At 42.3% G+C, this 16,659-nt stretch overlaps 1 protein-coding gene across 1 annotated transcript in view; it reads left to right on the top strand.

Annotated features, from left to right (window-relative positions):
* The first annotated feature begins 1,623 nt into the window (after window positions 1-1,623).
* Window positions 1,624-16,659, top strand: part of LOC309548023 (uncharacterized protein) — a 156,194-nt gene continuing 141,158 nt past the window's right edge. The window contains exons 1-2 of the mRNA XM_082248001.1: window positions 1,624-1,637; window positions 15,411-15,557. Coding sequence (XP_082104127.1) covers window positions 15,418-15,557 — 140 coding nt within the window. The 5' untranslated portion in view covers window positions 1,624-1,637; window positions 15,411-15,417. The remainder of the gene's footprint in view (window positions 1,638-15,410; window positions 15,558-16,659) is intronic.

Below are 16,659 nucleotides of genomic sequence, written 5' to 3'. Positions count from 1 at the left end.
AGATTGAAAAAAGATACAAGTCCATCCAGTTCAACCAACAAAAAAAAAAAAAAAAACAGTATTGAAAACTCATACAATCCCATATACACAATCCTATACCCGCAGTTCATCCAGAGGAAGGTGAAAAAACCCCAGCAAAGCATGATCCAATTTGCTACAGCAGGGAAAAAAATAAAAATTCCTTCCTGATCCCCCGGGAGGCAATTGGATATTCCGTAGATCAACTTTACCTAAAAAAAATAGTACCCACTTATATCAAGTACACCCAGGAAAGAATCCAGGCCTTTTTTTAAAGCAATCTAGTGAGGTAGCCAGAACCACCCCTGGAGGGAGTCTATTCCACAATTTCACAGCTCTTACAGTGAAGAAACCTTTCCGTATTTTTGAGACAAAATCTATTTTCCTCTAGAAGTAAAGAGTGCCCCTTTGTCCTCTGTTGACCTTAAAGTGAACAACTCAACACCAAGTTCACTATATGGACCCCTTATATATTTATACATGTTGATCATATCCTCCCTAAATCTCCTCTTCTCAAGAGAGAATAAATTCAGTTCCTCTAATCTTTTCTCATAGCTGAGCTCCTCCATGCCTCTGATCAGTTTGGTTGCCCTTCTCTGCACTTTCTCCAATTCGTTAATATCCTTTTTTAAGAACTGGTGCCTGGTAATTGGTAGAGACAGGCTGTCTCAGTGCATTCTGGGATACTGTATAAAAGCCAGGAGCACATCTGCTGCGGGGTCTTTGGCTGGTGAGCAGAGCCCCGGAGGGAGGGTGGCGGCTGCCTCCTCCTCTGTAGCAGTGGCACGTGGCATGAGGAGGTTGTCCTGGGGGCCAGAGGAACGGAGCTGAACCCAGAAGTCCAGGAAGGCTGATCTGATGGGGGACACTGGAGACCCTAGAACAGTGATGGCGAACCTTGGCACCCCAGATGTTTTGGAACTACATTTCCCATGATGCTCAACTACACTGCACTGTGCATGAGCATCATGGGAAATGTAGTTCCAAAGCATCTGGGGTGCCAAAGTTTGCCATCACTGCCCTAGAAAAACAATATCGTGAGTACAGGGGATCGTGTCAAGGGGCCTGACCTGAGAGGGGCCACCCCGGAGTAAGATAGTCAGAGGACGGGTGTCAGTGGTCAAGAAAGAGGATACTAGGAGAGTGTCCTGAAGATAACATTAGTTCATCAAGTCATCTGGAAAGAGACTTCTAAATACACCTAAGTGGCAAGGTGGTTCAACAGCCTGGCTGTATCTACAGATACATATCCGCCAAACCTTATGAATAGTTAATTTGGAGTATCCCACTATTCCCCGCTCCCATCCCTATTTAAAATAAAACACCAAAAACAACTACATACCTCTGGACTGATCATTGACAGAGCCAAGAAGTAAAGTGTTAAATTGTGAATGCCAGTGTTGCTAACGGTAACCCAGTGGGACCCAAAAGTGTAATATCCAGCAGTCCTCAAGGGGGCAGTGCTACATACATTTGCTAGGTGAAGTGACCAGTTAGGGTGTATTGTAATAATCATTGTACAGAAGGGAGAGGAGGGGTTTAATGAATTGTTACCAAGCTGTGCTTTCTCATTGTCCTGGGACACACAAGCACTCAGTGAACAGATCTCAAGCTGAGAGGTAAGCTAACTCCATACTTGTACTGTACACTGTACTTGTACATTTTCCTTGTGTGCACAATGGTAAATATCATGCAACCCACTATACTTGTATACTGTACATTGTGTGTAAATACTGTTTAGCGTGGCATTTGTAAATATAATATGTCCCTATCAATAAATGTATATTGCAGATTGAACTACCTTTGTCTAATGGCCTGCACACATGATCAGATAATCATACAAAAAAATATAGCTTTTGAAGCAATCGTACGATAATCTGATTGTTAGTACACAGCTTTCGAGAGCTGATCAATTCGTGCGTAATTATTCATTGGGACAAACATGAAAATGTTTCTTGTATGATACCAGATCATATGATTTTCATTTATTCAGAGTATTAAGTCCCCTACGTACCAGCGAGTTCTGTTCCGGGAGCTGGTTCATAAGTCCAACAGAGATAGACAAAGGCTGCGAGCACTGATCGGTGTGTTCTGGCGGGGGTAGCCCCCCTTATCAGAACACAATAGCACAGCTGGGGAGATTTAGCCCACTAGGTTGAACAAAATAAAAACTGTGCAACATCTTTGAAAGTTCACAACTTGAAGGTTGGTATGTAGGGGACTTATTGTGCAGTTTTTTGTCCGAAAATACAATACAAATACAATGCAATACAATACATCACCTCCGAATTTGTATTCTGGCGTACGAGAATTTTTGGAACTTTAGTAACCTCATAACCTTCATTTTTAATATTAGATTAGAATGCAAAAAAAAAAAAAACAGACGATCATTTGTCTGATAATCTCATCGTGTGTACCAGGTATAAGAATCCTCAGATCTAGCTGTATTCATGTAAATACTTCTATAGTGATTGGAGTGTATTCGCATATACACTTAAAGTGATACTAAAGTCTCGTTTTATTTTTTTTTAGTTCTAAAAATACCAAACAAACAGTTATACTTACCTGATCTGTGCAGTGGTTTTGCACAGGGCAGCCCAGATCCTCCTTTTCTCAGGTCCCTCTTCGGTGCTCCTGGCCCCTCCCTCCTGTTGAGTGCCCCCACAGCAAGCAGATTGCTATGGGGCACCCAAGCCAAGCCGCTGTTCTGTGTGTCCATTCAGACATGGAGCTGCAGCCCGGCCCCATCCCCTCTCTCTCCTAATTGGCTCACTGACTTTCATTGACAGCAGCGGGAGCCAATGGCGCCACACTGCTGTCTCAGCCAATGAGGAGAGGAGTCCTGGACAGCCGAGTCTCTCATGCAACATCGCTGGATCTAGATAGGGCTCAGGTAAGTATTAGGCCTCACACTGGACGTTTTTACAGCTGCTGTTTTGGCTTCAGACATTTTGTTCAGCAGCCAAAAAACTCCCCAGCATGTTATCATATGTATCAATGCACACAGGCTATCAGCAGTTTTTGGAAGGGGCGTTTTCTGGCTGGAAAAAAAAAAACAGAACTAGTGGGTTTTGGGAGGAGTTTTTCAGCTGTAAAAATGCTCTAACTCTGAAAAACGCTGAAAAACGCGGCTATTCTGCATTTATCAGTGTTTTTGAGTCATAAGCTTTTCTGGGAGTATAGTTTTGCTAAAAAAAAAAAAAAAAAAGCTAAAAAAAACGCTACAAAAATGCTGAAAAACTCGTTCTACAGCTACAGCTTTCTACTGGCGTTTTGATCATGTCCAGTGTGCATGAGGCGGGGGCTGCTGCACACAGAATGCTCTTTATCTTAAAGTAGAGCTATAGGTAAAACTTTTTTTTTTTTTCATTTTGGATAGCGTAAGGGAGAGTTATAACCCTTGTCACATTTTTTTATTTTTTCATCTGTGTCCCATTGCAGAGATTTCCCTTTACTTCCTGTCCCATAGCCAAACAGGAAGTGAGAAAAAATCCCTTTAAATCAAGTTGGGTCCCCCAAGGTCACCAGAACTAGTGTCCTCATCGAAAGATTTACTCTCTATTACCTTTCTGGGGACAATCTAAAATTTGGGTAATTTCTTTTACTTTCACTTTCAACAATAATGATAAACAGGACAAATAGAGAGGGTGAATCTCCCTAACGGGTGGGCACAGACAGCAATAAAAACTAACAGGGGTTCTAATCCATCTCCACTCTATCCAAAACTAAAAAAACGTTTTTCCTTTAGTTATACTTTAATCTGCATAGAATGTATTAGGATTAAAAAAAAAAAAAAACCTTCTGCCTTTACAACCACTTAAGATATATTTTTATCAGCTCAAACAGTGTTTGAATCAGATCTGGGTCATAGTAATTTAACCTTCATTTCCACTGTTCAAAGTTGATAAAAATTTGGGAATTTAATGTTCATGGATTTTTTTTCCCCCCATTCATCATCTGTTTGTTGACCCTTTAACCTCGTACACACGTACCGATTGTCGGCCGTAAATATTCGGCCGCCGAACGATCGGCCGATTGTCGGCTTGTTAGTATGATGCTTCCGACAACCGACATCGACTTTTCAGCCGAACAGAATCGTGTGTGCAGGCTATAAAATTTTTGTTGGCCGTCACCAGAACGGCCGATTGTTCGCCAGTCAGTACAGAATTCGGCCGACAAACAGCAGATTAGCAAGACTGGGCATGCTCAGAGAAGAAAAAACACACGGAAAGTTAACCATCACATGACATCACTTCTGCAGTCGGCAGACAAAATTCGTGTGCAGTCTTTTGCACTTTTCAACCGACAGGACAGCACCGGACAAAAGACGGCCGATCGTTCGGCCGACATTCGGTACGTGTGTACGGGGCTTTTGACTCTGCTGACTCACAGCATCCAATAAGTTGTGGGGAAGCTAAAGTAGACCCCAGACAAGTAGAAAAATGAACGATCTGTCGAACGAAAGTTAAAATTGTTGCTCAATTTTTCATATGATTGTGCCATTAATTGTTTTAGAATTTTCCCTGCAAAAACATTTGTTTTTCTTCATATGCAGCAGCAATGCAATGTATTTTGACCTATTGGCTTTAAATAATAATAATAATAATAACACTGAGTTTTTTTATGGTGAACAGCTTTGCTTCACACACTTCCAGCCCCATCTGTCTGGATTCCTCGTTGTGATAGGAAGGCTGCAATACACAAAATCTTGAATTAGCTTGTCCCCAACAGCCAGCTGTGGCTGCAGAGCTGCAGGAAATGTTTTATTTCCTATAGTAGAAAAACACACACACTACACTATAGTCATCAAAATAAGATATGACAGAACTTTAGTGACAGAGAAAGTTATTTTTGCTCATGCACATTTAAGTTTTATTTTTGTTTTTTCAAACGGTAACGCTATAAAGGATAAGAAAATCGTTAATTTTTTTAATTATTTTTCAAGAAATTACAAAGTAATATAAGCAAACAGAAAATAAAATATAATATAAAATCGTTCATTTTAACCACTTGCCGTCTGCTCACATTGCTGCTACTGCAGCAATGTGGCTCGTTATCGTCTAGCGACGTAGTACTACGTCGCTGGACTCCTCCCCCTGTAGACGGCGCTCGCGCGCCGCCGGAGGCGCGCTCCCACTGTTTTCAGTCACAGCGGGAGTCGGGCCAGGGGAGGAGCGGCAGCGATCGCCGCTGCTCTTCCCTGATTGTCGGGGAATCTAGTTTGGAGATCCGCCCGCCTGTGTAAACAGAGCGGGCGGATCTCCTAAGTGACAAGGAGTGACAGATTGCAGTGTTCAGCATAGCTGAACCTGCGATCTGTCCCTGACTCACTCAGTCACCTCCCCCCACACACGTTAGTAAGCAACAGGTATACATTAACCCCTCCCTCTCCAATAAAATTAACCCCTTCCCTGCCAGTGTCATTTTTACAGTAACAGTGCATATATATAGCACTGATTACTGTAGTAATGTCACTGGTACCCCCAAAAGTGTCAAAAATGTCAGTCAAGGGTCCGATCTGTCCGCCGCAATGTCGCAGTCCCACAAAAAAAATCGCAGATCGCCGCCATTACTCGTTAAAAAAAAACACCAAAAATGACAAAAATCTTTCCCTTAGTAAACGCAATAACTTTTGCGTAAACCAATCAAAATACGCTTATTGCGATTTTTTTTACCAAACATAGGTAGCAGAAAACAAATTGGCCAAACATTTAAAAAAATTTTGATTTTTACATTTTTTTGGGGGGGGGGGGATTTCATATAAAAAAATGTTAAAAATATTGTTTTTTTTTCAAAATAAACGCAATTTTTTTGTTTATAGCGCAAAAAGTAAAAATGGCACAGGTGATCAAATACCACCAAAAGAAAGATGTAAATTTTGTTTGGGTACAGCTTCGCACGACCGCACAATTGTCAGTTAAATTCGCACAGCGCAGAATCGCAAAAAGTGGCCCAGACGTAAGACAGCAAAATCCTCCAGTGGTAAAGTGGTTAATAAAAAAATCCAACACATTCAATCTGTTATTTTTGATGGCCACATGAAAATTGGCTGTTGCTGTGGGCACACTAATGATTTAAAAATTGAACAATTTTTCTTTTGGCATGAAATTTTGTTTTGACTTGTGTATAGCCAGCTTAAAGGGTAAATTCACTGTTTATAAAAAAATAATAAATGCATGATTTATTTGCAGATAAAAAAAATATTTCCTTTTATTTATTTTTTTTGGAGCCTGTAAAGCATCTGCTGATCGCTGGTGCCATGCACATCTCTTGCAGATCTGCCAGTATATCTGTGTGCCCGTACATCCTGTATGGGCAAGCAGATACAATCTGACAGGAAGAGACAATGAACTACCATGGTGTTCTACTGCGCTGTGATAGTTCATTGAACACTACAAACTGACAGCCGCAAAGTTTGCCAGGCCATATCATTTTCCATTCACAGAGGACACTTTTTTTTTTTTTTTTTTAATTAATAATTTTTTAATTTTTAATATTTTTTTTTTTAATTTTAAGAAATGTTTATTGTGCCCAAGAACAAAATATACAACAAATGGTTACACATACAGCAAGGGGCAACCATAATATAAAATAAAAAATACAGTGCTTACAGAAGCAGAAGAAACACCTTGCCCACTAAATCAGGCATGTCCAACCTGCGGCCCGGGGGCCGCATGCGGCCCGGAACCGCAGGCAATGCGGTTGGTGACGTCTATCATAGGAGCTGGTCCAGGAGGCAGGACTTCGTATGACAGCGGTCGCCGGGTAAGCGGGAGTTCCCCGCTCTGTGTAATTCTGCGGCTTTCCTCTCTCTTCATTGCATTCTGCATTGGATGGGCTTGCACTGGTGAGGCTGCATTGGATGGGCACGCACTGGTGAAGCTGCATTGAATGGGCACTGTTTAGGCTGCATTGGATGGGCACGCACCATGTGATCTCCCGGCTGCCGCGGGAGACTTAGGATGTCTACAGTCAGTCACAGAGCCGCTGCTTCCTGTATATTTCTGGCTCTGTCACAGGCGGAGTGATATGAAATGCACTCCGCCTGTGACGGGAGCCATACATGAAGCAGCGGCTCTGCTCTCTACTGCATCTGCTGTTTCCTCCAGCAGTACTCGCATGACCAGCATTACCCGACACCAGTACCCGCCAGCAGTAACCGCACCAGCAGTGCCCGCCAGCATTACCCACCAGCAGTCTGCAAAATAAGTAGAAAAAGTATGTGCATTAGCGTGTGTAAATTGTTGCAATATGTTTTTTTAATAACTAGTTGTGCTTTGTCATAATATGTCATGTCCTTGTTCATACATGTATGAATAAGGACATGCCATTTTCTGGCTGCCTATGTCAGATGTGCTAGGGGTGCATCTAGCCCCCAGCACATAACTGTAACTATCCCCATGTGCAGTGTTTCTGACTTCTACCACCATGACCACTTCAAATCACTGAAGTGGTCATGGTGGTTAGAGTGTTCCTTTAATATCTCTCAGAAGAAGTAAACCTCTGTATACTGATTCCATTTCATTTCATCAGCCTCTAGTTGTGTTAAATTAGTGTGGGGGGGGCGCGGTGGCGCGGGAAGGGCACGGCAGTGTTTTATTACTTATATACCTTAACTATAGTATATGTTTTATATGCGGCCCGAGAAAATTTCTCTACACTCAATATGGCCCAGAGAAGCCAAAAGGTTGGACACCCATGCACTAAATCAAAGTTCTACAATAGACGGGTGTACAAGAGTAGTAGATCATATACCCAGTGTCGGAGTACATCTTGGCACCAGAATCTAACAGCAGTAGAATTGGTATCTCCTTTTTTTTTTTTTTTAATGAGGAAAGAGAAAACAACGGCCAATGGGCCAATGCACAATGGAAGATTATACTTTCCCATGACGACAATAATTCTCCAAGGACCTTGCACAATAACATAATTTACTAAGTTTTAATTCATTCACATGGGATAACTTGTTAGAAGACATACCTCCATACCCTCCAAATAGGAGGACTATTAGATGCGACATACTCAGACTTGAAATAGTCTTAGCGTGATCAACTGAGCCAAAACTATTCCAGGGGTGTCAAGCCATGCCTGCCAAATCAAACTAAATTTTCTGTTAGCCTTTCTATGCTGATAAGTTAACTTTTCACAGATAAGTGTCTGATTAACCTGTTCTATCCAATCTTTCGTAGAGGGGATGTTTGAGGACAGCCTAAGTTTGGATATTTGTTTTCTGTCAAGGTATAGCAGTCGTATCACAGTGATATTCACTGAGGGGGAAAGCTCTTTGTCTATTACTCCCAATAAACAAACTGGTCCAATGGGACCTTGATCATATACACTCTAGAGATGGTATCAGTCACTTACTCCAGTTTCAGAAGAGTGTAAGACATCGCCACATCAAGTATATAGGCGTTCCCTCTTTGCCACAACATTTCGAACATATAGGCGAGTCACTTCTCCCCAATGATAAAGCTGCAATGAAATCTGAATTGCCCTGTACAATAGAAATATTTGGGACAGTCTATGTGAAGGTGAGACCAAGACAGATGGAATGGATTGTAGACACGTCTCCCGTGTCTCATCATCAATAGCACCCAAGTCCCTTTCCAAACCTTGCCTGCACGGTAAGGTAGACGAGTCTTGTATTGTTGTTGTCAGAGTTGAAGAAGTTAAGCAGTGAGTATGACACACTACAGGATCATAAGTCCCAAGTTCAGAGGTGGAGGCAACCACATGGGATCTTCAGAAACCAGTGAATAATTGTCTTCCAGTGCAGAAGACAAAAAAAAAAATCTCATGGACCAACAGAGTCCACAAGCTGAACTTAACAGTATGAACATTTCCACATGGGACAAACATCCAGGGATTTGAAACAGCTGGAATCCATAACATAGCCAGACTCAGAGGATGGTGCGCAATTGTAGGAACCAAAAGGAATAACAAACCAAAAACAAACATGTCAGCTGCTTGCATAACTCCGTCTTGAGAAAATATCAGGCATTACAGTAGGTGGTTGAGAGTGCTAAGATAACCGGCTCATGTAGCTTGCCTGCGTCTCACAGTATCTCCCCAAAGTGATTGTTCCTCTCTGTCCAGCCATTAGAAAACGAGAGGGTTTTTCAAAGAAGTGTTTCTTCTTAAGCAACCACACATAGGCGAGCAGGGTACAGCATGGCATATTGTAGCTCAAGAGCCCAAAGGCATTTTTTCACCTCAGTGAATTGTGCCCTCTGCTTTTGGACCTCTGCTGAAGTCGGGGAACAATGAGATCTTTGAATTGCCAATCACTAGAGCATCCCCCATAGACCTGACTTTAGAAAGAATCACATCACGATCTTTGTAGTTGAGCATGTTAAAAAGGAATGGTCTTGGAAAATTGCCTGGTGGTAGAGATCTGGGAGGGACGCTATGGACCCTTTCCACCGAGAACATCGGTGAAAAGGACTCTCTTCTGAACACAGAAATTAGCCATTGTTCAAAAAATGTGACTGGCTTTTTCCTCTCGCCTTTTTTCTGGGATGCCTATGGCTCTAACATTGTTTTGCTGAAGTCTGTTCTCCATGTCATCAAGGCGAGCTGCATGTTTAGCGGTGAGGGCTTGCTGATAATGTACATCACACTGCAAAGGCGCTCAATCGTCTTCTTAGGTACTCAGCGCTGTTGTGCGATCCCGCAACTTTTGCATATCTTGATGATGGATGAAAGTAATTTCTGTTTTCATCCCCTTAACCTCAGATGCAAGTTCTGTATTGGAGGAGTTACAAGTGGTGACAGCCACTAGAATGTCTCTCAAAGTGGGTCCTGATCAATACAGGCTCTGGGCCTGTTCTACATGGCCGGCCATATTAGTAGAAGGTGTACTCACTGTGTCCCACGAGTGTAAGGAGGCAGAGGAGTCTTCCAGTGGTAGAGTCATCAGCCTCAGATTGATTGCCACTATGGTCTCCTGGAGTGTCGGGCAGTGAAGGAGCCTCCCGTTGGCAAAAAACGTTTGAGTCGCCTTGGGGATTGCGCCATCTTGCCCCATGCTGTTTGAGGCCGAGTGGGAGCTAGATCCACGTTTGGACATGTCGCCGGAGGTGGAGAGAGGTATCAGCGGGTAGCCTGAGAACTCAACTGTCGCACTGGGTAGGTAGCATGGCAAGGAGAGGAGTATGGTAGGTGCTCAAGGGATTAATGCACTGATGTTCAGCAGGGCTAGTAGACCACTCGTCCGTCTACATTCGCTACACGCCCCCCCCCCCCCCCCCGCATTTTTTTTTTTTTTTAATTGTGACAGCTAGCAGGGGGGAGAAGATCCCCGCTAGCTATAAGATCGGATAATCTAGGAGGTGCAGGGGCCAGTCCATTCATAACATGTTACACCCCGGTATTAATACAGCTATTACACATGAAAGTTTCCCACTCTCAGTGGCTGTTAGGGATATTGAGGGAGGGAACACAAAGTCCTTAACGACCAGTAACGTTGCCAAGCCACTGTAGCACGACCCCCAGGGGGGCTGCTTGGTAATAGTATGTCCTCTACACTCCCTAGACCCTGAGACATCTCCGACCCGCTGGGCACTACAGGTTCAGACATATTAGAATAGTAATACTCTTGACACTTATATACCAGTGTGACTGTTTACTGGATTAATTTGAAGGCAACAGATACAGAATCAACACAACAAATATGCAATCAGGAATTAGGGAGAGTTTGATCTCCCAAGTCACAATAATGGATGTGGAATTTGAGACACAAACTCCAACTTAAATCAGATAATTACCAATATCTACTGTATTATATATGTGTAGTAAGTGAGAGTGACTATGATGCGATAATGTATTATTCACTATTAGGCAACTTAAACTCAATACACTCAGCAGTAACTGTTATGTCATCTAGGTCAAAAAGATTCGATCTAAACTACTGGCATAAACACTCTGAAATCTGGGGGCCCCCTTTAAGGATTAATGAATGGAGTCACTACCCTAGCAAGGCCTTGCGGTTCTTCACCAGCAGTTGGAGCTCTAATCACTTAGTTAAGTGATATTTGTAATAAACAAAGGGGTATAGGTGATATCCAGACCCTAATGTAAATGTATGCTGTATGCAGATATAGATATACAGTACTTGCCATTTTCCACAGATCACCCGGCACTTTACTGTAGTGACAGTGTCCAGCAGTGATCATCACAGCCCTTCACAGGATTCTCTCACTTTGATGCTGCGTCACAGGCAACTTCAGCACTCTCAGTGTGTAGGCCTCTCTCTTTCTCCGCACTGCTCTCTGTCTTTTCAATCCCCCTCACTGGACCGGTCACCTCACCATGACTTCCACTGTCCTTCTCTCTCAAGATGCGCTCTCTCCGCAAGCTAGGCCTCGTCCTCCGGCCTCTCTCCTGATCAGTCCGCTCAGCTGTTCTCCTCCGCACACCCGCACTTCAGGAGTCCTTCGAAGCAAGAGACTGCGCATCCGACCCCATCCCCAATTTCCTCCCTCCTCCAAAATCCCTCCTCCCATGATCCTCTGCGGATCTCACATGGTCTCCGCCTTCTTTCAAACTACATCGCCCATAATCCAGTTCACAGCTCCCTGGGAGAGAGACCCATCTTATTTTCCACAGTTCTTAAAGGAGCAACTGATCCAGGTTTAAATCACAAGTCAATACTATAATGCCATATTTCAACCTAGCTACATCACATTTATTTATTTGGCCCAGAATTGCCAGGCCACATATGCAAAGGAGCCAGGGATAGTTTAAACAGAATGGCGTGGGGGTTCATCTCTTTATTCATAATAAGCCCTTTGGGTTTGGTATAAAATTTAGGAGAGACCCCACAAACAAAAGAAAAAAAAATGGTGTGAGGTCCCTCCCAAATGCTATAACAGTGGCTTGGGACCTTGTATGGATATTAACAGGAAATCCAACACAAAAAGGAAAAAGTCCCCCAAAAATCCACACCAGACCCTTATCTGATCATATCCCCTGGCAGTCTAGGAAAGGAGTGGGATGAGCGGGCACCCCCTCCCCTCCTGAACTACACTAGGCCACATGCCCCCAAATGGGAGGGGAGGAAGCACTTTGTCCCCATGTTGATGAGGACAAGGGCCACTTCTCCACAACTCTGACCTGATGGTTGTTGGGGGTCTATGGGCAGGAGGCTTAGTGGAATCTGGAAGTCCCCCATAACAATTAGGAAGCACCCACAAGCTGCCCCACAAGGGAATGAGAAAGGGGTACATTGTACCCCTTTTCTGTTTAAAAAATTGTAGTGTAAATAAACACAGTTTTTAAATGTCCTTTAATTTAAAAAAAAAAATTGCCCAGGATGTACATCCATTGTCGTTCATGTTGTCAAGCGACGCAGATCCACATCAATCATGATGTCTGATGCCTGCTGACCATCACATTTCGGGTCCTGATCACTTCTGCTAAATGACAGTTCTGGCGGATAACAGCCGACATAAACAAAGGGGTGGGGTCTCTTGGGTGATGTAATTGGCCATAAATGGTCAATGATCATATGCTGTATGTGTACATTTTTTAATGGGCCCTAAAAGCTTAAAAAGCAATCTTTTTTGCCTTCCCTATTAAATACAATGCATTTTACCACAAATTTACTGCAGGTGGGTGGCAGCTCCAGGCCAAGAGCGGGTCACTTCCTGGTTTTTGAGTGCACTATGCGTGCCCCCTGCTGATCTGTGCTGTGACTGGCCACAGCACGAGTCTATCAGCAGATTACAGCCAATGATTTTGGTTTTATACCTGCTGATCGGCTGTGGCCAATCACAGCACAGACCTCTGGGTGTTTGTAAACATTTGGAGCTCTTTTCCTTCAGGGAGAGAAGCCAGACAGATTCTGTGTGTGAGTACAAGCAGCACATATACAATTGCATACACTTGTTTGGCAAATTTACCATTTGATTGCCCTCCTCAATTAACCTTTTGATTGCCCTGTCACCCAGTGTCATTAGTACAGTGACAGTGTACACCATTATCACTGATCAGTGTATTAGTGTCACTAGCGATATCAGTGTCAGTTAGAAAGTTAGTGTACCTCCATACAGTGCCAGTTAGTGCCAGATTTCCCACCACACTATCAGAATCACACTATAAGTTGCTGATTACTGCCATTACTAGTATGGGTGTCAGTACTGATCAGTATCTTGATCACGATCAGAACTGTACTAGTGTCCCCAATAGTATAGTATGCCCAAAAATGCAGTTTGGTTTTTACCAAAGACATGTAGCAAAATACATTTTGCTCTAAGTTTATGAAGGAATGTGATTGTATTGCTTTTTTATAACAGAAAGTAGAAAATATAGTTTTTTTTAAATTTTATTTAATTTTCAGTCTTTTTTTGTTTATATATTAAAAAATAGAAAACCCAGTGGTGACCAAACACCACTAAAAGAAAGTCTTTTTCATGTGAAAAAAAAAAATATTTTAATATATTTTCGTACTGTTGCATGACCAAGCAATTGGCAGGTAAAGTAGCACAGTGCTGAATAGCAAAAAATGCCCTGGTCATGAAAGTAGCAAAACCTTCCAGGGGGTCAAGTGGTTAAACACATTTTTTTTTTTTTTGTAAATGTCAAATTCCCTGCAGTTTGTTGGATACATTGCACAGATGCACCACTTCACAGGCAGGGTCAGGTCATCTTCCAGACATGTTATTTAACACCTTCCCACCTGGCCTATAGTACAATGAAGGCTGAGCGGGAGCACTGTTGTTTTCGGGAGGACATCATATGACGACCTCAAAGAATGCACATCTCGTGTGGCTGTGGCACGATCTGTCCGCCCGCTGGTGGTACTATGTGACTGCTGTAGCCAATTGTAAACAATAGATGACTTCCCTTCATGCCATCCAATTGTGTTGCTAGTTGTGATTGATCACAGTGATCATATGGTACAGACAGGGCCAGTCACAGCCCATATGTACCATGTGATTAGCTTTGACCAATCACAGCTAATCACAGCAAAAGACACTGAATGAGCCTGTTTCTTTCAGTAAAAATGGTTGCTTATACCAATGAAATTCATTGCTATAAACATTCATAATGTGTAAAAAAAAAAAAAAAACCTGTTCACCTCCACAAAGTAGTACAATGTTGAAGTAACACTGTATTGCTATGGTCAAAAAAGAACACAAATATGATAAAGTGAAAAAAATTTACACATTTTTTTTTTGTCATACTGTCGCCAGTGTCTCGCCACAACAGTCATATGATAATGCTGTGCTGCACTGGTGACAGCATGTAAAAAAAAATAATAATAATAATTTCTTCATTTTCCAAATAATTATGACAAAAAATTACAACTTCAAAAAACTCACCATGCCTCTTAAAAAAATACCTTGGACTGTCAACTTTTTAAAAAGGGGTAATTTTGGGGGGGGGGGGGGGGGTCCTGGCATTTTCTGGCTTTAAGAAATTAGATAGGCCTTCAGTACATCAGGATTGATCAATTATTTAGATACTAGACATTAAGCCCGTTAAATTAACGGGTGCTAGAACATATGTGGTCAGAGTCCCCTTTAATAGTGTGGTCAGAGTCCCCTTTAATAGTGTGGTCAGAGTCCCCTTTAATAGTGTGATCAGAGTCCCCTTTAATAGTGTGGTCACAGTCCCCTTTTAATAGTGTGGTCAGAGTCCCCTTTAATAGTGTGGTCACAGTCCCCTTTTAATAGTGTGGTCAGAGTCCCCTTTTAATAGTGTGGTCAGAGTCCCCTTTAATAGTTTGGTCAGAGTCCCCTTTTAATAGTGTGGCCAGAGTCCCCTTTTAATAGTGTGGTCAGAGTTGTTATGGGCTGGCAGCAGTGACTGCCAGCTATTCACTCAGATGCGGCTCTGGGTTGCCACCCACAGTTTGGGAAGGCCTGCCCTAACTGACTGAAGTAGGGCGGGGCTAAGTCTCTGCATTCCCAACGGCTGTCTGTGGGGCACATGCGCAGTAGCGCAAACCCACGGACACAGGGAAACTGGACGCAGAGACACTTGCATTTTATTAATATAGATACTATAGTTTGTGGACTTTCCTACAGACTAAATAATAAACACTGATTTGGGTTATTTTCACCAAAGAAATGTAGCAGAATACAATTTGACCTAAATTTATTTAGAGAGATTATTTATTTGCAAAATTTTAAAATAGAAGTGAAGAAAAATTGTTTTTATTTTTTCAAAATATTCTGCCTTTTTTGGTTTGTTTAGCTAAAAATTAAAAAAACAGTGGTTCTGTCAGTAATGAACACATTGGTCGTGTTTGCTGAGCCCTGCTCCAACCAAGCCCAGGTATGTTTAGCTCATTACTAGTCCTCAGTCTTCTGGGTTGAATGATGGTCAAAACTTGGACTTCCACTTTAACTAATCCAGTAACACTTGCAATTTGTATTCTTTTTCAGGAATGTCATGGACACTTTACAATTTCTTCTTTACTTTATCCTTCTATGTTCACACCCAACAAATGGTCACAAACCAAACATTTTACTGATCATGGCTGATGATCTTGGAATTGGCGATGTAGGATGCTTTGGGAATAATACAATAAGGTAACAGCTAATTGATCATTTATTAGGATTGTGATGTTCTTTTGTCTTACATAAAAGTAAAAACAATTTTTTCTATCCCTACTACCAAATTTCTATTCTTTTGCCTGAAAATTCTTTGGTACGTTTTTAAATTTATGAGGGTAGAGGCACAGTTTTAACCACTGCCAACCAGCTGCCGGCAGCAGGTCAGTTCTGTCCCACGAAACGACGTACCTGTACATCGCTCTGTGGGACCGCTAGTGGGGGCGCGCGTGTCTGGTGGGTCTGGTGGCCACGATTGCCGCCGAGCACCCACGATCGTTCCCCGTGGAGACAGAACCGCTGTCTGCCATTGTAAACACGGCAGACCGCTGTTCTGTCAGTAATGAACACAGGGATCCTGTGCTCCACCTTTTTAGGAACACAAGTCTCTGCGTTCATGCAGAAAGCCCATCCCCCACAAATTATAAAGCACCCCCTAGGGACACATTTAACCCTTTGATCGCCCATGGTGTTAACCCCTTCCCTGCCAGTGTCATTAGTACAGTAACAGTGCATATTTTTAGCACTGATTACTGTAGTAATGTCACTGGTCCTCCCAACAGTGTCAGAAATGTCAGTTAGGTCTCCCATCTGTCCGCCTCAATGTCACAGTCCCGCTAAAAATCGCTGATCGCCGCCATTACTAGTAAAAAGAAAAAAAATGACAGAAATCGTTCCCCTAGTTTGTAGACGTGATAACATTTACCCAAACCAATCAATATACACTTATTGGAATTTTTTTTACCAAAATATGTAGCAGATAACAAATTGGCCTAAAATGATGAAAAAAATAGATTTCTAAATTTTTATTATTGGGAATGTTGTATTGCAGAAAGTGAAAATGTGTTTTTTTTTTTCAGAATTGTCGCTCTTTTTTTGTTTATAGCACAAAAAAATAAAAATCGCAGAGGGATCAAATACCACCAAAAGAAAGCTCTATTAGTGGGAAAAAAAAGGACATCAATTTTATTTGGGTACAGCGTCTCACGACCGCGTAATTGTCCATTAAAGTAACACAGTGTCGAATCACAAAAAATGGCCTGATCATTAAGGGGGAAAATCTTCCTGTCCAGAAGTGTTT

Source organism: Pelophylax lessonae, assembly GCF_965119305.1.
Source record: "Pelophylax lessonae genome assembly, chromosome: 2".
Classification (NCBI taxonomy): Eukaryota; Metazoa; Chordata; class Amphibia; order Anura; family Ranidae; genus Pelophylax; species Pelophylax lessonae.
Note: the sequence above shows the minus strand (reverse complement) of the source record. Positions and strands in the feature narration are given on the sequence as shown.